The sequence below is a fragment of the Spinacia oleracea genome, chromosome 2 (genome assembly GCF_020520425.1).
Source record: "Spinacia oleracea cultivar Varoflay chromosome 2, BTI_SOV_V1, whole genome shotgun sequence".
Lineage (NCBI taxonomy): Eukaryota > Viridiplantae > Streptophyta > Magnoliopsida > Caryophyllales > Amaranthaceae > Spinacia > Spinacia oleracea.
In genome coordinates, this window is record NC_079488.1 from 87,875,911 (window position 1) to 87,897,487 (window position 21,577).

The following is a 21,577-nucleotide window of genomic DNA, read 5'->3' on the forward strand; positions in this document are numbered from 1 at the left end:
AAACAATCTGAAAATGACAATCATCTGAACACATACACAAAAACACACGTTTACATGAATTTGATTAATTTCTTAGGAATACACGGAGTATGGTATATTCTGTGCATGATTCTATAACTTTTGCAAGATGATGGGAACACCGTATTGAGGTTGAAGGCTGGTAAGAAGGAATGGTGCATGAGAATAAGACGGTGACAGCTGAAACGAGTAACGTTGTAAGATGATTGCAAAGGCCATCTTCACTTCAAGCAGGGCAAAGTTCTGGCCAACGCAAACCCGTGGACCCCCACTGAAGGGGATGTAAATTACTTGGCCATTGGTTACCTTAGCTATACCTTGGGAAAATCTTTGTGGGTTGAACTTAGTGGCATCCTCACCCCATAATTCAGGATCTGTATGTAGTAGCATTGTCGGTACACATATTTGTACTCCTGGTGGCAGCAAAATATCCCCAACTTTGGTTGGTTTGTGGGTCATACGGTACATCAGAATCACAGGTGGGTATAACCTCAGCACTTCATACATTATCATTGTCATCTGTATACAAAATTGATCACTCAGTTAGAACTTAGAAGCAGCATATAGGAGTTGCTTAAGATATGTGTACAAAATTTATGCACAAATCTGAGAGATTAGTACTGAGAGATTACTACTTACAACTTTTAAGTTGTTCAAGCCATTAAAATCTGGTTTGTTATTGCCAAAAACGCGTAGAACCTCATCCCTAGCGCGAGCTTGCCAGTCCAAATGGTTGCCTAGCATAACCATCATCCACACAAGCAAGCAAGAGGTTGTATCGCGCCCTGCAAGATAAAAATCTTTACACTCTTCAACTACCTCATCAATGCTTAGTCCACCATTCATCTTGTTCCCATCTTCTTCAACTGCCTTCATACTAGATTCCAGCAAAATTCCCAGCAAGTCATCGTTGCAAGTTTCTCCCATCTTCATTTGATTTTCCCTTTTACTGATAACATTGTTCATTAAAACTCGCATTTCATTGTTGATTTCCTTCATCCTCTTATTTGTCTTTGTTGGCAAAAACCTACAAATTAAAAGCCCATGAATATGAGTATAAACATTTCCATGTTTTCGATCAGAAAAACCAAACAGTGTCATTTTGGTTTCTGTACACACTGCATATACCTCAGTCCAGGAATGTAAACTTGGTGCAGTACTTTCATGGCGATTGTAATTTGCTCTTTTTGCAGCTGGAATATCTTCTTCCCCTGTTTGTAGCTGCTACCAAATGCTGCCCTTGAGATGACATCACCAGACAAATTATCAAGATGGTGCCAAACATCTAGCTCACACGATCCACTGGATGACATCATTTCTTCCCATTTCCTGACCATTTCGTTACAGCTTATGTAGAATTCTCCTTGAAGGGCCTGCACCAATTATTTTATATATGTTGATCTGTTTATAACCGAAAAATAAGGTTGGAGATGTTTCAGTAAAAAGAAAAAACCTTGAGTTTCTCCAAATGAAAAGCAGGGTTGACAATTTTTCGGTGTTTAGCCCATCTCTGACCCTCTAAAGCAACAAGCCCTTTGACAATCATTTTAGCAAGAGGGTTTACATTTGGCTTCTGAAACTCCTCATATTTGATCATTACTTCCTTTATCAAATGAGGTTCCATGATATTGATGCATGGTACAGGTCCAAACCATACAAAAGATTTCTTTCCTGCAAAACCAGGCAGAACTCAACAGTCAGAAACAATGTAAATTTGTTTAAGTACAACTGTAGAGTTTTTAAAAGAAGAAATACCAAATTTGTTAACAGTTCGATGAGTATAGGGCTGAACACGAGGCACAATGTCATCAGAGATTTCAATTGGACTTGAAAATGCCTCCTTTGACATCTTTGAACTCTCTTTCATGTCTCCAAACAAGAGGCGGTAACGATTACCAGAAAAGCCTTGCTTCCTTAATTCCTTTTCCAGCTGCTTTGGCTTCAACCAAACCCAATTCAGTATCCTCCATGATGTTGAAACAACCAGCAAACCCAAACAAGTAGCCAGTAAAGCTAGTATACTACCCATCTATCTATCTTCAACTTGAACAAATTAACTTAGCTTATTGTTGTTTTGTGAGTTGCTTGAATTAAGAGTTCCTTTTTATACTACGCTATGTGCAAATCTTCCATCAGCGTATCTAGGCAAACAATGTAAGAACCGCGAAATTAAGAAATAATTACAAGAAAGATTCAGTACATAATATCATATCAATCATTTGAATATATGAGAGCACAAGATTTTATTTGTTGACATCACTTTGTGAATTATCAGATATTATTGTATCACCAAATCATCAAGAAATTTATGCATGAGCTCTTTATATTATTCCTAAAACACATACGGAGTATGCGAACTGACTTATCTAGATTTATATTATTCGTACAGGATTCAGGACATAAGCTCACAATCTGATCGCAAAAATGATATAGATCCGTCACTTTTGTACGAGGATATACAATACACATTCTCTTCTCGGTCCCGGGTTACTAGTTTAGCATCTACTTTTTCTAAATCAGTACAATTACTCCATATTAGTTTAGGCGGAATACAGATAAGTACTTCGTAAAACTAACTGTTATAAAACTTACTTTTTAAAGGAATATTATCAAAGGTTGGAACAAAGCGATAACGATTTTTCACATGAGAGTGGTAGGACGTACAGTATCTGCATAAAAATCATGTAAACGAAAGAATATTGTATACAAATAAAATATTCCTACTTTTTCTTAACTTGGTCAATTACCAAGTGATACATAATGATTTAAGCTAACCAACACAAGTTAGTGGGGGAACTTATCTATTAAATATTTGGGAGTTGCTCAAGCATAAACTTGTATGCATAGCTGAGTTGACTAATCTGTAATGGGTGAAGTTTCAGTAGGGTTTCATTTTCTTAACAATTAATTAATATAAAAAAAATTGATGATTTAAGCAACAAATGTATTGTATCTGTATACTATGTGTTGGTCAAGCTGGCGGGTAATAAGCCGATAATCTAATATTATGTGAATGCTCTGCGTATAATTTGACATTAATATAAAAGAAAACGTTGATGATTTAAGCAACAAATGTATTGTCAAATTATACGCAGAGCTTTCACATAATATTAGATTGATTCAAATTTGTGTAATTAATAAACGGCTTTGAACAAGTCTAAATATAACTAGTTGGTTCCAAAATATATACTGGTTGTATTACTGAATAAACTACGTATTGGATATTAGAGTAACTTCAGTGGTTGCAGGTAGGAACTTGTCAGCAATTTGTAAAGTTCTAAGCTACCAGCTTAATTTTTAGAGTGCTTTTGATGAATTATGTTGGCCAAGCAAATTTGCTTGGAAAAAAACTATACAATTGGGAGGTGAGTTGTAAATAAAATAAAAGTAAAGTTTATGTAAAAGTGGAACCAAATTATAAAAAAAATATGTATAAGTGGATCAATTAAATAGCAAGCAAATTTGGTAAATTTACTATTGGATTACAAATTAGCTAGAAAGTAAATTAGTTTAAAATTTTAGATTGACATGATAAGCTGAATTAACCATTAGTTCGCCATTAAAGTTACCCTTAGACTATAATTATAAAACCATGAATAACAAGTAGATTTAAATTCAACAATTTAAAGATTTATCGAAAACTAGAAATTTGTCGAAAACTAACTTACACTAATACGAATAATGTATTTAATGGAATTTTATACACTTGTGTAAACAATTATTAGAAAAATCTATAAATAACCTTGAAAACCATAAACTTGAGTTTTTGCTGCCTCGAGAAGTACACGTGGCACATGACAAAGCCTTTGAAAATTTTCATCAATGTTTTTATTTTCGTTGGGAGCAAGGTAAATTGCACCAAAAACTAATTACTCCCTCCCATTCATTTAACTTGTCGTCCCTTCTTAGCAAAAAAAATTGAGAATGGAGCAAGTAAAATGACTTGGAGTCGGTTTATTGTAAAGTTTAACTGCTGTTCATGCAGAAATGCAGGCCGAATATAATTACTACTTTAAAACTGGTAAAGATGTAGTTGGCAACCCTATTCGGGTCTCCGTTGAGGAAGCATTATGCAGATGAATCACCATTCCATGTTGAAACATTCATGTCAAGAATGTATCATAAAAATCAATATCAAACCAAGAGGTATCCAACGTTCAAGTGGATATCCCACAAGTAGCATCTCAATGAGAAAGCACTAAACTGATCTATGCCTATACATTCTGTTTTACATATAACCAACCACTCTCTTTCTCACTAGTCACTCACTATCCTCTAAAAACCTAATCACCACTTCACCAATCAATAATATCCTGCTTAAACAGGCACCCCCAAGACACACAATAAAGCCGGAAAGGCCAGAAGAGGGAAACGGGGAAGATAACAAATCATCAAAACACTCCTATTTACTTACTATCTGTCAACTACCAAACGAGTGATGCACCTAAATCACACCCTTGCCGCCAAAAGACCCTGATGCACAGTGCAGCCCCTTGTCTCCACCAATCCGTGATGCTACGATCCTTTTTGTTGTTGCATAACTCCCAAAATATCATTGCCCCATCCAAGGGGAGAGAAGACATTGAAAAATCCCCAATTTACGTGATTGTTCAACTAACAGCCCCACTTTCTTCGGAGGTGGCAAGACTCAATACTGGTGGTGGGACTGGGTTGAAACCATTTGTCTTGTCTTTTGAGGTAATGATTTTCAATGGCACAGCATTAGCTTCTGAAGAAACAGTTTCCTGCTGCTGCTGCTGTAACATTTCCAGGCGTTTTGAAGATGGAACATCACCTTTGCAGTACCTGCGCCAAATGTTTCGATATACTTGTTCCAAACCAAGAGTGAAATTTGCTCCATTACATACTGGTGACTTCACCATAAGATCCCGCAGAGTCATCCTTAGATTCGAGAGTGCTGTCACATCTGAAGCCAACTGAATTGCCAGCTCAACATACTGATCCTCAGTCTTGGCCACCAGATTATCTAACCCTGCATAAAAAATAAAGGAAACAATTCAGATTTCAATTACTAAGAGACAAATTTCCCTATTACCAATAGATTTATTCTTTGTTCCACAATAAGAATTAAATTCTTGTAGGAAGTGCAACAACTTTCGAATATTATTGAATTCCCTTGTACGCCCCAAGGTTAATGGCGTTAACATGTTTCACTGACACTACAGAACTTTTACTTCCTAGGAATACATGTTGGAAGTGTGACGTCAGGGAACAGAGGGGGGAGGGGGTCATTTTCAATTTGTTTGTTGTGGGAACTTCCTATGGTCAACACAACAACTCAAATAAGCACTTCCATGGAAGTTTGTTTAATGTTCGTTCTTATATGGGAAAGGTATCTATTACAACTTCGGCATCAGAATAGGATATTGACATTGGTACACTAAGTATGGACAGTTATGTTTTTCTCGTGGGGAAGGGGGGGTATGGCACCTGGAACAAACACATATAGTATAATTGTAGCCAATGATAAGATGCAGATTGCAAAAAGAACAAACATAAGGGTGCAAGATGGAATTGCTTACCAACTTTGCTAAGCAGACTAACACCAACATTATGAGCATGCACACTGCCAGCCATAGTAACACATGGAACTCCCATGTAGAGTGACTCACATGTTGTGGTTGTTCCGGCATATGGAAAAGTGTCCAGGCTACATAAACACCAGAGTAGCAAGTATTAAGAGACCAAAAAGTATTACAAAGGAATGAGGAAAAAACTCACATATTAAAAGAGAAAGACATTGAACACTTAGAAGAACAATTCTAGAACGCTTATGATCGGCACAGTATGGGAGGGGGTGAATGGTGAACAAAGGCAGTTCAACTGAGAATGTTTTGTTAGCAAACTTGACAAGTAAGAAACACGTTCAACAAAAAGAAAATCAGATAAGATTTGATGATGCTTTCAATGCTTCAAAAACGCACAAGTACAAGAGATCTAAAAGTGAACACAATGAGAAAATGGAGCAACGAGATCACTCTATTTCCTAGGATAGCTACCTCTTATAATATGAGTATCAGGTTGTTTAGAGTACAAAATATGTTCTAGAAATGATTTTAAAGGTTTATTGGCACTTAAGGTGTGCCTCGCCTACGAAAGGCGTGCACTTTCGCCTTGCGCTTAGACTCCAGGACCCTTGTTCTCTTCGGTGCGCTTCACGCTTTTAAAACTAAGGCGTAATGCGAATACATACTCGTTCCGTGCACCAAATCGTACAATGCATTAGGTAACCCATCTCCGTGGCTGATCCTCCAATTCATCTTTTTTCCAAGGGAAAGCTATGAGTGATGTGCAGGAGGCAGGACCTTGGGTGGAAATTGGATCAGGTTATGTCTCTCATTTGCACTTTGAGAAGATCTGGGTGAATCTAAACATGCTCTTGCTACTCTTCAGATGTTTATGTTTGTTATTCTGAGGCTTAAGACTAACTTCTACTATGTTTTTTGTAACTTTTAACATGTTTTGATAAACTTTCATATTATGAAAAAAAATTGATGCATAAACATTTTAAAGGTTTAAATGGTTACCTTTATACAGTATCTGTGATTTACTATGAATAATTTTTATTAAAATGAAAACTTTTATCACTAAAAAATAGATGGTCATTCAAAGTGCATAAAAGTATTTACTTAAGTTAAACATAACATTAAAAAAATATAGTCATTTGTGAAGGATATTAGTAATAACTTTTAACAATAAGATACTCCCTCCGTATTTAAATAGGAGATACACTTACCATTTCCGGCCGTATTTAAATAGGAGATACACTTGCCATTTTTAGTAACTTTTCAACCCCACCATCTAATTAAATAATACTCCAACCCCACTACCATATTAAACAATTAATTTCATAAACCCCACAGTCCCACACCCCTCCAAAATTTAATGGTCCCCACTTATTTTACTTGATTAAAATATTTACCCCAACCCCACTTGTTTTATTATTTTATTTCATTCAACTATTTTTCCTTAATACCCGTACCCGACCAAGTGTATCTCCTATTTAAATACGGAGTGAGTATTAACCATTGGGTTTAGAAATATAAACAGTGGGCTGTTGCTAACAAACCAAGGAATTGCATAAGGCTTTTTCATCTTCTCTCCTCTTCTCTCCTCTCCTTCCTCTCAACTACTTTAATTTTCCTTTGCTCTGTTCTGATCTTCCAAGAATTACAATTCAACTTACTAAAAGAAGCAAACAATATGAAAAAAATTGGCTGAAGAGATTTAATTAACGAGGTTAATTGAGATTTGGCAAGCCACCTTGAAGCAAGGTTAAGGAATTGTTGCATGTCTCCAGAAAATCTACGATGGTGTCCAGACCAGCCATGATGTATCTCCGACAAGAGTATTTTTCCGAAATTTTCTTGAGTTGCTTTCTCTCTCTCCTTTGTCTTGGTTGATTAAAAAAACCCACCCAAAGGCTTGCCCAGTCTTGCCGTCCATCTTAAGTTCTTAACCCACCCGAGATTGGTCGCTGAATGGGGGTGAGAGATTCATGGTACAGCTTTTGATTTTGGTTCTCAATTGTGCATCTCTAAAATGAACCAGAGATGAAGGACATGAAAGAATATAATATATTGTGTGCTTAGTTTTAAAAAAATGCGTCTTGGGTGCACCTAGGCACAAGGCACAGGTCTTGGCGCCTAGCCGCCTAGCCGTGACAAGCTCAAGCACCCTCCAAAAGGCGTGCGCTTTGCGCCTTTTTCCCAGGCTCAACGCGCAACGCCTTACCCGCCTTATGGTATAAAGCTCCGGTTGTTGACAAGTAATATTTTTTTAATAAAAAAGGCCAAAAACGCTTTTAGTGGTTCCCTAACTATTAGAATACTATATTGAAAAGAGGAGAGGAAACCCTAAGTTTTTCCATCTTTTCCTTGTCTCTTTCAACGACAGGTCATGCAAAATCCTCCATCTTCTATTTTAAACTGTTTTATGTAAGGTGTAGAGCACTTCTTTTGAGAATCTAAACGAATAGCGAGTGACTAAAAAGTTACTTGAACCTTCCTTAGTCCCTTTTTGTTTGGTTTTTTTCCTGAAAAAGGCTTTTGATTTTATTGTAATCCTACTTTACCCCTTGTGACAACAAGTATCACGGAGTACTATTTTGATTTTTTTTCAGAAAATAATTACCACAAAAAGTTTAAAAATTGTGCGCCTTGAGTGCGAAAGGCGCGCAACGTCGCCTTGCGCCTAGGCTCCAGGGGCGCCTCGCGCCTTTTAAAACTAAGATTGTGTGAGGGTATTTTTGACAAACAAAAAGCCCCATCAAGTATGAACCCCTGTTTGGCCTTATTTCTGTTTCTCATGCTCAGAAACAGTTCAAGAAACCTGGCCAAACATTATCTAAAGAAGAAACAAGAAAGAGCATTTCTCACATTTTAAGGCCCAAAATACCACTTAGACATGACCACTCTTAAGAAGTTGTAGCGAAAAGAAACAACACAATTTCCCAGAATAGAACTTAAGGTTGAGAGTTTTTGTGGGATAAAGTTTTTTTTCCGCTTCTTTATGATGTATTCTATGGATTTGTTCTTGGGCTTCAGAATTGACAAATATGTACAGCGATTGGCGTACTATTGTCCTCGTTAATACTTTTAGAGGATTTGTGGCCCTCCGTTGACATGTGTACCTTAATTTTCTATTATTCACTATAAAAAAAATTTGCTTACATTTTGAGAAACCACACCAACCAGGAAAGTAGGAAAAGTATCAATAAGGGTAGAGGATGGAATTATATATACATGAATAGGCATTCATATACCTATGGACATGAATACATGATAAATATAATCCTTACGGAACTTGTAATCCATCTCCAAGACCCTATTTTAATTTTAATATCAAAGCCATTTTGTGCAGATGCAGTCTCCAGAAGCAGCAGCATCGCTCAAAGCAAATGTTTAACCAATGGTCCATAAGAACATCCAACGATCCCACTTTCAAATCCCCCACAAGCTGAATAACCTCAGTATTACGAGCAAAAACAAAGGGGAGCAAGATAATAATAGCATAACTACCAAGAACACATAAACAACAGATGGCTAACTCCCTAATCAGTACCAGCAGACTGCATACAACATGTAGAGATAGGAGTAATTTGAATAGTAAAAAAGATGTTTCTCACTAATGGAGGATTAAATATTTAAATGTACACTTTGCACAGTTGCTGATTTGCACCCCAATGACAGAGAATATATTATGAAGAGGTTAGAAGGCGAGGGAAACACGCCAACATGCTCCATCATGTAAAAAATATGCAGGACAGAGTGAGGCCTTACCTGATGTCCATGAGAGCATATGCTTGCAAATGATCGTGATTCAGAAGAATTAAAGGCAATAGATCAACACGTACAGGATCCACTCCCAGCTGCTCTAATGTGGAAAGAAATTTATGCCTTATACTGTCGCAGCAAAAAGGTTTGCATTTCACCACTAGGCGTGAGTTTGCTACAGCACATAATATTCTTGCCCAAACTTGCAAAACTTTAGGTGTTATCTGAAAAAGACATAGGAAGACACATGATTCATAAATCAAAATTCACTTCAAGATAGATGGTAGACAAGTTCAGATAGCGAATGATGCACTCTTATTCTCCACAAATAAAAAAAGGCATACCTTTGCTAAATTGTTAAAGCTACCAAAAGTGACAAAGCCATTATTAAGAGCTGGAGCTGCAGAAACAGGGCCAGCTTCTGGAGAAGGTGTGTAACAAAGAAAAGAATCTGGTAACCGAACTAACTCCTCGACATGCCTGTCATCAACAGGTTGGTAAGTTACAATAACTTAATATCAGGGTTTGCCACTACAAAAGGGAAAGGTAACATGTACAAATGTACAATACAGCAAAAATACATCCAGACATACTTCTGTTTCGTATCTGGGGGATCAGCCAGTGTATCAGTAATTCTGTAGTCGATGGTTGGTAAGCCAGTGGTATTTGGGTAGCCAATCCAAGTCACCTGTAATCCAAAAGAAAAATGGGAATCTCTATCAAAACTCAAGCATTTTGTTTTATTGTAAAGTTTTCGCTTAAAGAATATCACAAAACATGTAGCAGCTAACTACTACCATAAAAGGATCCTATATGAACATGTAAACTAAGGTTTTTCTTTTGGAATTCAAGGCATAGTGGCATACCACAAAACTACATCAGTTCATCATCCAGTCTATTACATTCGTCCTGATACATGTTTGCATAAAATAAAGACAGTTCGGGTACAAATCTATTGAAGTTCACAAAGCTAAGTGATTAACTTCATATTTTGTCTCGAGGATTAACAAAAGAGTGGCCAAGTGATTTGAAAGATACTTCAACAGTGCAGGTATCGTGGATCTCATATAACATAAGAACATAAAAATAAAAACCATAACTGGGGGCAATTAGAGCATCTCTCTCTCAAACTTACCTGCAATGGAGCAGGTCGACAAGCCATTGTTCCCAATTTATTATTCGCTGTATGCCCAGTAAGTTCTACAAAAATATCAACCTTGTCTTCTCTGACCATTTGAGCAACCTTCTTCTCATCTATGCCATATATATCTCTCCAGATCCCACCCTTTTTAACAACTTTGTCCCGAAATCTCAAAGTTTTGGCGTCCGCCTGCAGAAACAGCATAAGCAAATATCTTAGGTAAAACAGCAAAATATGCAATTACCAGAATCATTGTCCTGAAATGCTTCACCGTTAATTCAAGAAAAAGAAAAACAGAACGTCAAACTACAAGCCAAAGACATACATAAATTCCAATCAAGCAACAGGAACATGAAAAACACTAAAAGAAAAGGATGACCACAATACAATCAGACACTACTAACCCAACAGAATGCAACTTTCTCTAAACTTTCATCACACTCAGAAGATTGTAATGAATTAACTTCAACTAGTGTCACGAAGTCAACAGTTTGGCATTGAAACAAGAAAATATATCGAGTGTTTGGAAACAAAACTAGATTTGCAACAGTTAAAGTAAGGCATACCTTCACTACTGCTGAATATATGATCACTTTGTAGCTCGTGTAGTCATGCTGTGCTAATGGTGCTTCTACGAAGTACGATACAGAGTGGGTGAAAAAATCAGGGGAAACATATCCAACAACAAGAGGTCTTTCAGGTTCCTTTGGGTTGTCCCATGATGTAAACTGTGGATACAGCCTCGTGAACCGCCTACCCCAGTCTCTGCAGAAGCATAGCTCAATTGAGAAGAAGCAGAACTGAAAGCTAAATCCTACTTATGATAATTCACTACCCTGTTAGGGTGTTGCCTTTCACTTTTAATTCCCTAACCTGTTTGGCTGTTGCCTTCCACTTTAAGAGAAAGTTTCATTTCAAAAATGGATAATCATAAGGGGCCTAGAAGTCAACAAAAGAAGAAATACAAAGGGTTTCCCCCCCCCCCCCCCCCCTTCACACACACATACACAAAGCTCCAACATTTTGTTTGATTAAGAGGCAAAGAGTTGAATTTGGTCTTTCAAATCATGATTTGTCCATATTGTAAAAATGTTGCGGCACTGTTGCTTGAGTATCATAAACAAAAAATTCGATCATCATAAAAAGAACGTTAAGTACAACAGATCAGCTCAAACCTGTGAGCTTCATATAGCTTGTCATCATCTCCTTCGTTGATGTAGTTCATAGCAAGTAAACGATTCTGGAAAAAAAAATCAGATAATATTTGAGATGTTGGGTACTTGAATCAAGAAACAGAGGACATATATCCCCGATAAATTTTCCAAGAACCTCCCTCCCCTATTTCATCTGCCTGTAATTTGGAAAATAGCAAACAAGTGGAAACTATGTGGCAGATAAGTTGAATGAGTTGCAGGAATCACACTCTTTCAAGAATCAATCTAGCAAACAAATCGAAACTACATGGCAGACGAGGTAGCAGAGACATGAAAAAAACACCCTGGATTTTCATACATTGACAAGCTCGTAGTTCATCACTAACTGAGAAACCCTCACCCCAAACAAAACATGAGGTTTCTAGTTAACAACCAACAAAAGTTAAGCTTTCAATAGATAACATGTCCGCAAAACATTAAAATAAACCTCTTAATACTCCCAGAATAAAACTTAAATACTTATTGACATACTTTTCTAGACAAAAGTGTTACATTTCCACGTTATACTCCATGTTTAGCCGTTCGGATATGAAACACATAGAAATGGAAGTCCCATCCCATTTTCTTGACCTCCTCTATAAATACATATGAGCAGGCTGCAGATCAATGATTGCATTTAGGGATGCTAATGAGCCGAGTCGAGCTCGAGTTTGGCTAAGCTCGACTCGAACTCGAAAACTCATAGTCAAACTCGACTCGACTCGAAAACTCGCGAGCTTAAAATTTTCAAACTCGACTCGAACTCGAAAATTAAACCCGAGCTCGAAGTCGACTCGAAATCGGCTCGAAATCAGCTCGAAAACCCAAGCTCGAGCTCAAAAACTAAACTCAAGCTCGAACTCGACTCGAAATGGGCTCGAAAACACAAGCACTCGAGCTAAAACTCGACTCGAGATCGCCTTGAAAACCCAAAATTGAGCTTAAATTCGACTTGAATCAAATACAAATCTTATAAAAAGTAAGTTTATACCCCAAATCAATATATCCATTAGCCCAAATGAAAGCCCAATGGAAGTGATCTGTACACTTTCACACTCAAAGAGTAATACTTATAACCCTTTCCCCCTTTCCTCCCTCACTTATTTACCAATGTGGGACAAAGTTAATATAACATTTTCTTCTTTCCTCCCTCACTTATTTAACCATGTGGGACAAAATGAATATACTTATTTCCTTCTTTCCTCCTTCATATATGTACCAACGTTGGAGTAATGGTAGAAGACATTTTGACTGCCAAATAGTGTAATCTAGATGGACGATTTAGATTTTCTTTTTTTGTCCTTAATAATTTATTCATCCATTTTAGGAAGAAAAAGAAATTATATTTTTTTTAAGGAATATAAAAACATAAAATGATGAATAAAAATGATAAAATAAAACATTTATATTTTTATAAAAGTTTATATTATGTATATATAATTCGAGCTTCTCGAGCTTTTCGAGTCGAGTATCAAGTTGCTCGACTCGACTCATTAAATTTTCGAGTCGATCTCGAGCTCGAGTCGAGCTGATTCGAGTCGAGTTTTGACCGAGCTTTGACCGAGTCGGGTTCGAGTAGCTCGCGAGTTCGGGGAGCTCATAAGCACCCTATTTGCATTAAACAGCATACTCAAGTTTCAACTGTAACTGGAGTAGTAAGACTTGAACTGCTAAGAATCAGCTTAGCTTCAGACAGACGTAACTGATAAAATGTGAGAATAAAAGGAAGAAGATGAAGTTTGATAGGTTAGTAACTGGAAAAGAGCAATAACAGTGGACAGTTACAAGCAAGCGAGAGAGTTTGCTCCCTCCAAAATGTAAAACAGCTAACACTAAACTCTAGTCTAAATGATTTTCAGCATGCCTTCTATCTCTCTGATTTGTCCCATTTATAGAGCGTCTGCCCTCCTTAACTAACTTCTTCAAGCTACGAACAACTTCAATATAATGCTACTCCCTAAAGTGCCCCTCCCCCTAAATATCGATGCTTAGCATGAACCTACTTCTTTCCCCCCATGCCCAACATTTAGCTCCCGGCCCAGACATTTAACAGTAGAGTTACATTGTCAACAACTGAAATTTGTACAAAGAAGTACCTGGCCTGCATTGCGTGAATCAGGATCTATCTTGAGACATTGCTCATAAGCTTCAATAGCACGAGAAATCTCGCCAGCATCTCTGTATAGAACTCCTACCAAATAGCAATGCAGAAGAATAAGTTATGTTCCAACAAAAGAACCAAGTACCAACATGCTACTGACAAAAAAACATAATGCTAGAACTGCCAATGTTAACACAATACCCCACCCCCCTATATCATTATCTGCCCACTCAAGCAACTTCTCTAGTCCATATTATCTGTCGTTCTACAATAGCAATATTAATTGCTAATAGCTACTTTCAAGTGCTGATAAAAATAGCTAATCAGTTTTTTTTTTTATTACCAATACTGTAACTAAAACTTTCCAAGTCGAGCTGCATAACCTTAAAAAGTTCTAACGAACTAACGGAGTACAGAGGAATGGAGAATTTGAGGTAGTAAAAAGCGCCCAGTTTTCTTTATCTACTTTACTATCAAGGTCAAACCAAAGCAACCACCAACATATGCAGTGAATTTTCCACGCAAAAACACTTATCCTCTCTTTTCCAACCTTGCCCCTAAGCCCAAGTTAATGCATTCCGAACTTAAGTTGCTAGAATATTATATGGTAGTTGGACTGCACACATGTTTTCCCACAACATCACCAATCTACTAACCTCGTCACACAACCCAGGAGAACTAGGGACTCATTAGCTGACTAGCTTCAAAAATCACAGACTACTCACAGAGTATTCAGTTGAACACTTGAACATTCATCATTGCATCACTTGTTGAAACCAAGTTCAATGGATAAGTCAGCAAAAGTATTGAAGTTCAACCGAAAGACCATATTAAACACCTAATACATTCAACATCCCCATTAAAACAAAAACCTCTGCAAGGTGCACGCACACTAAAGAACCACAAAGCTACCAATCTATCACAAGGGAATGGACCACCAAGAAAACTACAAGATATATTAACCTTTTCCTATAAGCTGCAATAATTAACAAGTTTATTCTTTGGAGCATCAAGCTTAGCCATAGCGGCAATACCATTAATAAGATCATAATGAAGACAAAATTCATCACTTTTTCAGGAAACAGGTGAAATATTGTCCTCTACCCAACCCCAACCTAAAGAAAGATAAAAGGATTGAGGATCTTGAACAATTGAATCATCATATAGATCACTGTTATAAATTTATGATTCACCAACAACTTAGTTACAAAAGTTTCTGGACTAAACTATGAACATAGAGGACTCCTTCAACCGCCTGTTTTCCTAAAATAATAGAGCCAGCAAAAGCGGTATCATACCAGGTGAGTTGATATCACTTGCTTTCAAGAAAAATATAAAAAGATAAATTTGAGAAAAGATTTTTAAAGATATCAAAGTCCCGGTTTTAGCATTCTCTAATGCAGTATTTTAAATGTACCATCAAAATCCAATCCGACAAAAACGAAATTAAAAATAATTTGTACTCAACATTTTCCTCAAGTTTAGAAGGTAAAACAGCATCCCAGCAAACTGTATCAAACCTCTTTTGGTTGTATTACTAAAAGAACACCATAACTCCTAGAGCAGCCAAACTTGATTTAAATTAAGCAATTTTCAGTAACATTTCAGCAGGGTCCAATGTCTGATTATCAGAACGACTTATATCAATAAAACAAACATAGGTACAGCTAAATGGGATACAAATTTGAGAGACCGTGAAAGGTACGCATGACTACTGATGACAGCATATACCTAAATTATTGTACGCTTCAGCATAAGTAGGATTTGCTATAATGGCTTTCTCGATCATGGTAGCAGCAGCATCCATTTTTCCCTGCATTACGAAAGAAGACTAAATACCAATTCTAAAGAGAAAAGTCTTCTATAGGAATAAAAGAAAAGAAAATATGAAAATATACCTGAACTGTATAAACAACACCAAGATTATTCAGAGACTGGGAGAAGTTCGGTTTAATTGACAGAGCCATCTGCAACGCCATAGAAATCAATCATATTTCATTTTAATGATATTGGTATTGAATTATTGATCAGTGGCATTACAGCAGTAATGAATTAAAAAAGAATTTTAAGTGATGCATAATATATTGGAATCACCTGGTAACACTCGACTGCCTTATCAAGATTTTCACGATCTTTGTAGATAACTCCTAAGTTATTGCATGCTTCTGCACATTGAGGATTGAAATGGAAAGCAAGTTCATAGAAGACGATTGCCTGCATGAAAGAAATAAAATATCATCTTCAATCAGGAGATCACAAAATCTCTACAGAAGGGAACTGGCCCTCCCAAGTCCCAATATTGCTAGCCGTCTTGGCATGCAGTTAATTGTCCCACAGCAATATCACTTCTTTTTTTATTACGATAAGGTACAAGCCATACAACTACATTAAAAAGATGGAAACAATTACGAATATTTTCGCAAAATAAATAATGATGAAAATATGAAATGAATAATCAATCACAGATGAACAGGAGAAAAGAACGATAACTGCAAAAATAGACATAGTATAAATGGAAATAATATATGCTTTGCGCATAGAAAATGACCCTTCTGAGAGAACTTACCATGTCAAACTTCAGCATTTCACCATATGCAACACCAAGGTTGTACATAGCATCAGCATAATGCCAATTGTAGTATAGAGCTTTTTTATAGTATGCTACACCTTGTTCAATGTCACCCTCTAGCTTAACCTGAATAAAGTATTAGTGTTTGTTAACAAGAGAGTAAAATAGAACAATAGAAGTGTTAAATATTGAATCTTTGAGAAAATAACCAGATAATAATAAAATTAACGAAATAAAATAAAACTCATAGAGGGGGAAACATTTCAAAATCTAATGGAATGAAAAATACAAGCAGCGGATCAATAGCCACAAAACAAATTAGCGAAGGCGCATCAATATCTTAGTAGACTAAAGATCACTACAGCTGAACAATAGAACTGAAAGGAATAGGTAAACAGGAGGTAGCAATATGATACAAAGGGGGTGCCACTCACAATCGAAAGAAGGGATACGGACAAAAAAAGGTCACACCCACAAGGCCACAAGCTATTGTGAAGCATATCAACCAAAAAATCAAGAACAGTCAATAATCCCAAAACTTGGCACTAGCGTAAGCCTCAAAAGTTGGAAGTTGAAACCTTGACAACGGAAGCTACTGTACAGGGAGGCAAATTTTTTCTTCTAAAAATAAAACTGCCTCTAAAGTTCACCATCTCCCTTTCACAAGTATACAAAAACAACCCCAACCACATATTATTACAGAAAAGGCCAAGTTTTCCTTCTTGTTGCAAGATATGTACCAGGGAAATTCAAGTAAATTATTTCGAAACCTTTCCCGAAAGTTCAAATCTAAGGAAAGCTTTGAAAGTGGCATTAAGTAGGGATGATGGCATACTATCCTACTAGCACATGATGCGTGCTTAACTGCTTACATTTTCAAAATTCTAGTTTTATATTCAAGAAATGTTCCAACACTTTATAAATGTTCTTAACAATTTAAATCTCAAGTAAGGGTATTATGGATATTTTACGTGGACATCAAAGTGATCAAGAGTTGGCTCATAGCCTTATACAATACAGATCAAGAAAAGTGACATTTCCTTTGGGACACAAGAAGTAGAATGTCAACATAAAATCCAAGACCAGGAATACAATAAGATCACTTTCCTTAGATGTTTAGAGCACCTTATGAACAACAACTGTTAAATGTAAGATAATGCCGAAGAAGTCAAATGTCATTTCTTACAAGAAATAAAAGCGGCGAAACTACTCCCTCCGTCCCTTGAAGATTGCCCCATCCCCAACTTTCACTTTGTTAAGAGTTGTATTGAGAAAGTTGATAGATTTATCATTTGGCATGTGGGGTAGTTAATAAAGTAGAGAGAAACTGTGGAGACCATGTTAACTAAAGTGGAAATGAGGCAATCTTTTAGGGGCGGCCCAGAGAGAAAGTGGAGCAATCTTTAAGGGACGGAGGGAGTATATAATAGGAGAAACAATTAACAGAAATTAAAGCACAAGCTAAATGATGAATCACTACTTACCTTTGTTCCCAAATCAGTCAAAGCTATTGCCATATTATTCTTAGCAATCTCAAAATTTGGAGACACTGCTAAACACCTGAGTCAAACAAAGCAGTACGGCAAATCAAAATTTACACACATTACATTAGCTAAAGTAAAAACATATACGAAGTTGTGCAAAGAGAATCATTCGTATAAGTTAATAACATTCCAAGTAAAAAATTTATGGAATGTGGGAAAGATGACCAGTTGCAATGCAACTCATAAGTGCATTTCCTATTACCAATGACACAAGCACGACTGATATGTATCCAGTGATTCCGGCCCTTGGGGAGACCAACAAGCATGCAACCTTACCCTAGATCAATAACTATTAGCAGACCTTGCCCAATATCAAGTACTACAAGCATAAAGGCTGTTTCTAAAGAACTTCTTAAATTACTAAATTTAGTAGAGAAGTCCTCATGAATTATCAAAGCCAAGCACAGACGGAAAAGCAAATTACCTCTCATAACATGCTATAGCAGAATCCAGATCCCCTCTATTCTTGTATATGACACCCATGTTGCAGAATGCTTCAGCATACATAGGCCTTTCCAGTGCTGCCTTCTCATAACATGTCAGTGCAGTGTCATATTGCATCATTTCGGAGTAGACAACACCAAGGTTATAGTATGCTGGCTGCACATATAACATATAAATGCTTAAACCAGTGACATTTAAAAATTACGCATGCTTCGAGACACTAAAGTAGGAATCCTTACAGCATAATGCGGATCTATTTTAAGAGCTTCATAATATTTCTGAATCCCTTCTTCAGTATTTCCAGCAAGCTTTAAGCTGGTCCCAATATCGGTCAGTACAATTGCTAAGCATTCTGCCGCTGGTTTATATGACGGTTCAGCTCTTAGCGCCTTTTGATAAGACTGTAAACGGCACAAAATTCACATTTTAACGACTAAATTAGAGCAAAGATAAATCCAACTTCATGGGAATCACGACAGTACCTGTTCTTAACATTTCCACTGTTTTCCATTCCCAGTTCACGCAGAACAGAAGAATAGTATGTATAGAAGATAACACCCCCCCCCCTCCAAAGAATCAGAAAGGATAGATTCCCAACCTCCATCATCATGTGACTCGACGCAAACACTTGTTCAAATGATTTCAAAATTAATTAAGTGGAGGTAACATACACTTCGAGTTGGCTGCTAGTTCTACGCTACTACGAAAACCACATAGACACCTTTTTGCCAAAATGAAACAATTCAGAAGTGATATTACCAGAAAAGAGGGAGAGTGGGGAGATTTTGCACTGCAGAAGGCCTCTAACATCTTTTACCAGCTCAACCCTTTTAGATTGTAGTTTCAAAAGAGAATCAACCAAAACTCCAAAAAGAAAACCAAAGCTCGTACAAGACTTTTAATGTCAAACGAAGTATAACTATGGGGTGTGTTCTGTTCCCTAGATTTTCACTTATGTGGATATCTAAACTTAACTGAACTTAATTTAGTTATAGATTGAACTAAGGTAGCCTTATTAACCCAAAACTTAACTTATGAGATCTGAAGTGAACTTATCTCAACTATTTTTTCCTAAAATAAGTGGAAAAGGTGAGCAGAACAGGGCAACACCACCAACAACCCCCTCCCCAAAAAAATGGAATGAAAATAGGAGTCGGCATAAAACCACTATACTGCTTCTTCTAGCTCCTTTGAAGGATGCTTTAGAATGATTCTTCTACCTCTCCTAGAATTTCTTCCCAGGTTTTTCCCTGTAATAGACTCCACGCTCCTACTTCGAAAATCTCACGAACAACAGACATTAGGAATATCTAAAGTATAAAATGCAGAAGACTATCTCACTTTTCCCTCATCTTATTCTCCACGTCTATGCTCAACAACTCCTCTAGCCCAACCCTTAAATTTTCAAAGTTGTCTTGGGAATTTTGTATCTGATAAACATAGTTTGACAACTTTAACCTGTTTGTGTCTTCTGGAGTTAGAATAGGAAAGACCAACATAAAGAAGGTTAACCAGCTTACACTCCTCATCCATAATAACAAATGCTGCAATTATTTGATCCTACACCTTAAATCCAAAATTCCTCGTGGTTCAATTACCCAAACACTACTTTTCTAATACTACTGATATTAGACAAAATGCCATTTCCATCCAACAATCTTGAATTATAAGATACGATGCATCATAATTCGTACATAACAGGTGTATTTCCACAAAGCTACTGAGATAGAGTACAAAATAAATTTTAAATTTCATGACTCCGTCTAACACAACTATATTTTTAATAGCTCGTCCTCAAGAAAGATCTCTAACTTTGTTTAAGACTTGGACAATTGGCTATATAAAAAGACACTGAACAAACAAGCCCAATACATGAGAATGATGCACTCACTATTCCATATTTATACAGTTTTCCAGAGTGTAGCCAAGCAACATGAGAATCATACCTCGGCAGCATCAACAAGCCGGCCATCATCCTTGTACAATATACCACAATGCGTAAGAGCGCATGCATTTTGAGGATCAAGTGTTATTGCTTCAGAGAAGCTCTCAAAAGCAAGCCTCCCCATGTTCTGCATCTGCAAGCATATCCCTTTTCCTATAAAAGCTTCGACATTTTCCTTGTCTTTCTCCAATATCCCCTCGTATATCGTTAGGGCCTCTGCGAACTTATTTCTGGTTCGAAGAATGTTTGCATAAGAAAGAGCGTCCTTCACATCAAGTTCCTTTTGCAAACTACCATTACAAACTAGAGACCCATTTTCCGTAGAAGGACAAGAAGCTTCCGGAAAACCATTTTCGCAAGGTGATTGCTTCTCCGGAATGTTAACAACCACCTTTTCCATCCAAATAAGCCCACTTTCTGATAAGAAATTAACAACATAAATTACAAGGAGAATCAAAACCCTACTTTCTGAACTAACAACAATTTTAAATAGAACCCCAAAACTCATCAATGGCAGAAACAAAAACCCCAAAAAGGGTTTTTTAATTTGTTTGAAGTATGAACTACAATTGAATTAAAATAAAGAAACAATCACATTTAGATAGGATTGGAAGACTTACATACAGGAAGAAATTACAAGGAGAAATTAGGGATTTGAAACCCACATTCGAAGCAATCCTGCAGGTGCAAGTAACGGTGATAGGAGAGAAAGGGGATGTAGAAATGGGGAAAAGGGGTGTGCCCACCTCTCGTAATTGGAAAGAAGCAGGGAAAAATGGCAAAAATGTCAGTTGAAGGGAGAGAAAAGGGCTCTAAAACGGCAAAGAAGCGTGTTAACTGTGCAACTGATATGTTGGTGGGAATGGTTTTGACCCCAAACCCAGTCAAAGTTTTTCTCTAAAATTTTCCTCTTATTTTTTTTGACATAGGCAAAAAAGACTATAAAATCGAGCGATTTCCTTCAATATTGTGTAAAGAACGTCAAATTCCCAAAATGCGCCACTTTTTAACTTAATTCCCACCATACCGTCCACGTCAGCATTAAAACCGGTCTTTTTTTTTTTCAACCAAGCGACACTAAACCGCTATCTCAGGTAGCGGTTGACTTAAGTAAACCGCTATCTGAGATAGCGGTTTATAATCACGTACTATTTATAAATGGTAAAAAAAAAAAAAAAAAACCGCATCAGCTAGGGGTCGAACCCACGACCTTCTGTTTAGGAAACAAACACACTATCCACTGAGCTACAAACACTAATGTTGATAAGTTAAATTTGGAAATGTTTATAATTAATATTAATAAATGGTTAAAAAGAAATAAACACA

The 21,577-nt window shown here is 36.8% G+C and overlaps 2 protein-coding genes across 3 annotated transcripts; both read right to left on the bottom strand.

Annotated features, from left to right (window-relative positions):
• Positions 1-96: 96 nt before the first annotated feature.
• LOC110797529 (cytochrome P450 CYP72A219) lies at positions 97-2,074 on the bottom strand. Its single transcript, XM_022002648.2, has 5 exons — positions 1,774-2,074; positions 1,472-1,689; positions 1,147-1,391; positions 658-1,045; positions 97-537 (listed from the first exon to the last, which is right to left on the bottom strand). The coding sequence occupies exons 1-5, from the start codon at positions 2,045-2,047 to the stop codon at positions 112-114; spliced, it is 1,551 nt and encodes a 516-aa protein (XP_021858340.2). The 5' UTR covers positions 2,048-2,074; the 3' UTR covers positions 97-111.
• Positions 2,075-4,126: 2,052 nt separating this feature from the next.
• LOC110797523 (probable UDP-N-acetylglucosamine--peptide N-acetylglucosaminyltransferase SPINDLY) lies at positions 4,127-21,115 on the bottom strand. 2 transcript variants are annotated; one of them, XM_022002641.2, is made up of 18 exons: positions 20,876-21,115; positions 20,253-20,668; positions 18,546-18,707; positions 18,287-18,462; positions 17,803-17,878; positions 16,316-16,444; positions 15,844-15,963; positions 15,648-15,716; positions 15,481-15,562; positions 13,745-13,839; positions 11,631-11,695; positions 11,022-11,220; positions 10,450-10,644; positions 9,908-10,002; positions 9,659-9,794; positions 9,321-9,538; positions 5,562-5,689; positions 4,127-5,011 (listed from the first exon to the last, which is right to left on the bottom strand). In XM_022002641.2, the coding sequence occupies exons 2-18, from the start codon at positions 20,649-20,651 to the stop codon at positions 4,629-4,631; spliced, it is 2,727 nt and encodes a 908-aa protein (XP_021858333.1). In that variant the 5' UTR covers positions 20,652-20,668; positions 20,876-21,115; the 3' UTR covers positions 4,127-4,628. The 2 variants fall into 2 exon arrangements, with proteins under 2 accessions (XP_021858333.1, XP_021858332.1); XM_022002640.2 differs by having other exon boundaries at positions 20,872-21,115.
• Between the last annotated feature and the right edge of the window lie 462 nt (positions 21,116-21,577).

Bases quoted from the DNA above. Each gene is read 5' to 3' on its own strand.
- LOC110797523 (XM_022002641.2), bottom strand. From the start codon at position 20,651: ATGGAAAAGGTGGTTGTTAACATTCCGGAGAAGCAATCACCTTGCGAA. The intron at 18,463-18,545 runs GTAAGGATTCCT...TTATATGTGCAG, and splicing joins AAATAGATCCGCATTATGCT to CCAGCATACTATAACCTTGG. The intron at 9,795-9,907 runs GTATGTCTGGAT...TGTTGATGACAG, and splicing joins CCCCCAGATACGAAACAGAA to GCATGTCGAGGAGTTAGTTC.
- LOC110797529 (XM_022002648.2), bottom strand. From the start codon at position 2,047: ATGGGTAGTATACTAGCTTTACTGGCTACTTGTTTGGGTTTGCTGGTT. The intron at 1,690-1,773 runs GTATTTCTTCTT...CTGGTTTTGCAG, and splicing joins TCGAACTGTTAACAAATTTG to GAAAGAAATCTTTTGTATGG. The intron at 538-657 runs GTAAGTAGTAAT...TTTTGTATACAG, and splicing joins GCTTGAACAACTTAAAAGTT to ATGACAATGATAATGTATGA.